Source organism: Aricia agestis, chromosome 3 (genome assembly GCF_905147365.1).
Source record: "Aricia agestis chromosome 3, ilAriAges1.1, whole genome shotgun sequence".
NCBI classification, from domain to species: domain Eukaryota; kingdom Metazoa; phylum Arthropoda; class Insecta; order Lepidoptera; family Lycaenidae; genus Aricia; species Aricia agestis.
In genome coordinates this window covers 10,229,894-10,234,939 of record NC_056408.1, presented here as the reverse complement: position 1 = coordinate 10,234,939, position 5,046 = coordinate 10,229,894, and the positions used below count along the sequence as shown (strand labels likewise).

Below are 5,046 nucleotides of genomic sequence, written 5' to 3'. Positions count from 1 at the left end.
AGGTTTTTTAAAATTATAGTTATTTTAAGGGGCATAATTATCTAAAAATTAAAATCAAAATTGACATTAGCAAATTATTTATTAATAACATTAACAGAACAATTGGAACAAGTAATAAACTCTATCTTATAAGAATACAGTAATAAAGTCTCATTACTAACATCATCTTAATATTGTTTGGATTAAACAAGATATACCTATAATAATTGCAGTTTAGTTACATAACATACATTAAACATAATAATATTATAGATATTTAAAAATAATATAGACAATTTCCACTTACCATTGCTGCTGTATTAACCTGAAACAGAAAAAAAAGATTATGAATATTTAAATAATTTATTAAATTTATTACATTTTAATTCGCCTTAATAACAAAAAAAAAATATTCTGCCGTGGTTAAAATTTAAGTTAAAGCATTACTTAAATCTTAACTTTGATTATTATCTCATTCTTGTCGTTTATCAACTCCTTTATTACCACGAATTTACTGATATGGTATGCTAATCAGAATCTATGTTTGTTTGTGCAATATCACCATTGGAAGATTTGTTTATTTAATCAATATTATCTTTATCAGACTTTTTATCCACTGTATACACAAAAGTAAGTATTAAGCCAGGAAAAAATTGCAGTGAAAAGTTGTGTGGATATATACGTATGTTTTAGAATCCACCCAATTTATAATGATTGTAAAATTGTAACCACGTTATAGCCCAACTAACATTTTGGTAATAAGAGTAAGTGCTAAATGAGCTACTTAAGAGAAATTTAAAATCCTAAAGTTTTATAAAGGGGCTAAGAATTCTTAATATAGCACGCTATAACTTTCTTGTAACCCTTATTTGGGCCCACGATTTTAGAGCTAAAAGTTACTTAATAGTTGTAGAAAAGTGATAAAAGGCTGTTAGTATAGGGTTACAATAATGCTATTTAAGCGGTAGTGACCACTTTAGGTGTATTGTCAGCTATACACAGGTTACGCCTGCAACCTCAAGTAATAAATAAGCTATAAAATCCACTTCAGTAACTTTTATAATAACATATTAGTGCTCCCACGATACTATTTATACCTTGGTGATATAAAGTAAGCATTGAGTAGTAATAATCATCACCGAAACCTGATTATTATCACCTCTTTTCATACTTTTACGAATGTTATACCGTCAAAGGCGTTTAAATATTTAGCAGATGCGCTTACGAGTAGAATAATTATGTCCGACAGTGAAATTTAAAAGTGACATTAATTAAAAAGGTAAGTCATTAGCTTTATTAGATTGTCCGTTTTACAATTATTAATTCTCGCTGCGGTGATAAGTATTCTGTGATTATATATACTAGTTTTCATCTCAATTTTGAAGCGCCTTAAGAATAAACTACCTTTAATATTAATATATAGGAAAATTCATGCGTCAAACTTTTTTAAAATTTTCATTGTCGTTCAAAATAACAATTCTTGGTACGCGTAAGCATACTTTAATTGAAAATTGACAATAATGTACGTAAATAAGTCGAGCAATAATGTTCAGGCTTTATAATTTACTTAAAAAAATTATAGGTTATATTAATTTAATGGCGTTTATTCTTAATCGCTTAAGGTTCCCGATAACTCAGTTATTCCTAACACAGTGTTAAAAAAATGTGAATTAACACTTCCATGTCACTTGCAGTTTTACAATGTGGATGTAGAAGCGGCAATATAACACATTTTATAAGTTAAGGTTGCTTAATAGTCCCATGTGAATGTGTAAGCTACATAATTTCAGGGTTCTGTTTTAGTTTGAGTAAAACCCTTATATGAGTACCTTCTAAGGAGTCCTAGCAAGAGAAGGCTCAGGGGGGCGCCTGCAGTGCGAGTTGTTTTGTTAGGTACATTAATGTATTGTACATTTTTTTTCCTAATATTTCAGTAACTTTTTCCAAAGCTTCTCGATATCAAAGTACCTACTTACTCGTATTTCAACATCGCATCCAGTCTCATCACATTATTTGCCCCGTAACCCACGCCCCGCTGCCGCCGCGCCCCGTGTCGGCGCCGCTACGCTACGCGTTCGCTTGCTTCTACCTCGCGGCTCGCCTCAGTCAGTCGTCAGCCGGCATAAACAAGATACGTGTCATTGCGGTGGTTACTTACAGGCGCGTCGTATCAGAATCAAAGTAAGTGGTCATTTTAAAGTAGTAATTATAGTTTATTTTTGTTGCTTATAATAATTAAGTATGTTAAATTTTGTAAATAAATGATAAGACATTCAATCAAATAACTTTTCGTTACAGTGTCTGTAAAACAGTCATTGCTTTTCGTACCTATTTATTATTATAATATGATAGCTAGATGAACGTCAGTAATTACTGACGTAATTATGATTTGAGTGTATTTTCTTAATGATTTTCTTTCTGGTCGTAATTATAATTTTATTGTCTTGTAAAATTTTATTATTGTAATTTGAGCTTTGCCTTTTTCAGAATGCCGTTCAAAATAGTCCAGACCTCTGAAAATAATAAAATAAGATTGTTTACTGTACCTTCCGCGTGGGAAGATCAAAATATATTAAAATGGCCAAGAAAAATGTTGACTAAATACATTAAAGATGAATTTTCAACCCCGGAAGGGGATTGGAAGCAATTGAGATGTACGGTAAAAAGACAAGATATACCAAGTTACGAGACCGCCGAGTACGTCTTAAAAGAAATGTTAAATCATACAGACACTGAAGATGACACACTTTCTTCTAATTACAAAGTCTCTGGCAAACCTGTGCAAGAGTTAAATTTAAACATTATCGCAGACGAAATTGTGAGTTAATTCATTGTATCTTTTCTTGTTTTCTGTCATTATTCAAGGTGTAACAAAAAGGGGTTATTCCGAGACCTCCACAGTTTTGTTCCCACCACCTCCATGACTATAGTTAGGTAAACAATTTTACTCCCAGGACATCCAAGCAATGTACATACAGTGAACATTACACGTTTCATATTTTCACGCTGACTGTACGTAAATCTTCTGCATGGACATAAACAACCATGACTCAGGACAAATGACACAAAGATTTGTCCGTACCGGTTCTCGAACCCGGAACCTTTGGGCTGGTAGGCAGGATCTCTGCCAACGGGCCACGCCGGTTGTCAAATGGATAGTTGTTGCCGCCGCCGCCTCATTGCCACAAACGAGTCCATTATAAAAAATTACTTTGAAATATTTTTAGGTTTATTGATTACTCTAACTAGATGTATTTTTTGTAGGTGTATCCCGCAAAAATTACTGCTGAAGCAGGGCCTAGTGAAATTATTACTGAAACATGCACAATACCAGCTGCACCCTCTGTTGGATTAAATAATGATGATGTTTACCAATTTCATATCGTATCTGATAGTCAAAATAATATTAACCAACACCAATGCTGTGTAAATTTGGAGCAAAACTTGACTATTCAAAACGTTCTATTATCCAATCAAACTTCCATCTTGGAGCAACTTAATACTATCAGCAAGGTACAAAACGCCATAATTCAGAAATTGGCGAATTTTTCTGTACAATTAGAAGATACAGTATTGCAAATGAACCAAATATTAGATAGAGATTTTCAGATTACGCAATTGAGTGAAACCAAATCTACAGCAAGTAATTCAGCTTTTTATGTAAAACCAATTGATAATATTCAAAAATTAAACGAATTAGAACAGCAGTTATCCGAGAGTAGCGTAAGACAACAATTAAAGAACAGATATTCTGTAATATGCTCCGGGGGAAAAGGTATTGATTGCGCCTATACATTAGTGGATATCTTATTTTCGAGAGACTTGCTGTGCCAATTCACTTGGAGCGGGGGCAGTCGGAAAGACGATATTAAAATTGCCTTTAAGACTTACAAAAATATCTTGTCTTTTTTTTGGGATATGGTTCACTCTTGGGATGTAACTTATACAATTAATGAAAATGAAAGTTTTTTCAAAAACATTTTAAAGAACTCTAAGAAAAGAAAATTGGCAAAGAATCAAAGAGCCTCTACGTCAAGAAAACGAGCAAAACTTTCAAAGTTACCAATTGCAAATTATGAGGATGAAGATACGTCTAATGACGCTGAAAAGGAAGATAACAAAAACTCAATTACAGAAGGAACGGAAGATCACAATATCAAAGAAAAAATCATTGACGTAAAAAATCCAAATGTTTCTTCCGAGAATAAAGAAAGTGACATAGGAGAAGAAAACGAAGACAGTGGTAAGGAAACAGAAAATGATCAAGTTATCGATGAAAGATGTGAAATAAATTTAAAACGTTCTTTTTACCGTACTCAAAGTACCACAGAAGAAGAACGTACGGCCAAAGAATTGGAAAGAGAACAGAATAATCTTGAAGAAGTTCCAACGGATTCAAAAGAAGAGACTGAAGAAAATAAAGAAAATGTTGTTGGAGTGTCGAAAAATACATATAAAAGTAATGAACCAAGTATATCTTCAAATAGTACCTTTAATAATGGAAGTAGCAAGCCAAAAACGAAAATTGCAAAAATGCCTTTAAAGAAGAGAGAAGACAAACGATTGATAAAATTAAAGAAAATTCGTCGGGTACATAAAAATGTAAGTCACTAAAATATCAGCACAAATTTTGAGAGAGATTAATTTTAGAATGGTTTTAACTTTTTAGAATACAATATATTAATTTATTACATGAAGAGTTATTAAAATTGACGGCTACCTATTTAATTTTTTTTATAATATTATGTCACAATAGATAAGGATATGATGTAATGCAAGAGACTTCTCACCATAACAGTGACAGTTTATAGTTTCGGGGCGCGTCAAAACAATAAATATAGCGAATGCGTCGCTCGCGAGCAGTTACTGCGACACTTGGTGCATGAAGCTGCATAGGCATACTCGACAAGCCTTGCGTAAGTTACGTGAAAGATCAGCGCCTGAGCTAAGTGCCTATTCTGAGTTTTTCTTAATCCGGTTCACGTAAACGTAAACGTCATTTTATATGGATTTTAGACGCTTCCCAAGTTTGGCGCTAGATGGCGCTGTTTAGATTCCATACAAAAT

At 32.8% G+C, this 5,046-nt stretch overlaps 1 protein-coding gene across 1 annotated transcript; it reads left to right on the top strand.

The window, feature by feature from the left end:
• The first annotated feature begins 1,576 nt into the window (after positions 1 to 1,576).
• On the top strand, positions 1,577 to 4,663 carry LOC121740592. The gene is made up of 3 exons (XM_042133324.1): positions 1,577 to 2,160; positions 2,467 to 2,797; positions 3,244 to 4,663. The coding sequence occupies exons 2-3, from the start codon at positions 2,468 to 2,470 to the stop codon at positions 4,591 to 4,593; spliced, it is 1,680 nt and encodes a 559-aa protein (XP_041989258.1). The 5' UTR covers positions 1,577 to 2,160; position 2,467; the 3' UTR covers positions 4,594 to 4,663.
• The last annotated feature ends 383 nt before the right edge of the window (positions 4,664 to 5,046 follow it).

Bases quoted from the DNA above. Each gene is read 5' to 3' on its own strand.
- LOC121740592 (XM_042133324.1), top strand. From the start codon at position 2,468: ATGCCGTTCAAAATAGTCCAGACCTCTGAAAATAATAAAATAAGATTG. The intron at 2,798-3,243 runs GTGAGTTAATTC...TATTTTTTGTAG, and splicing joins ACATTATCGCAGACGAAATT to GTGTATCCCGCAAAAATTAC.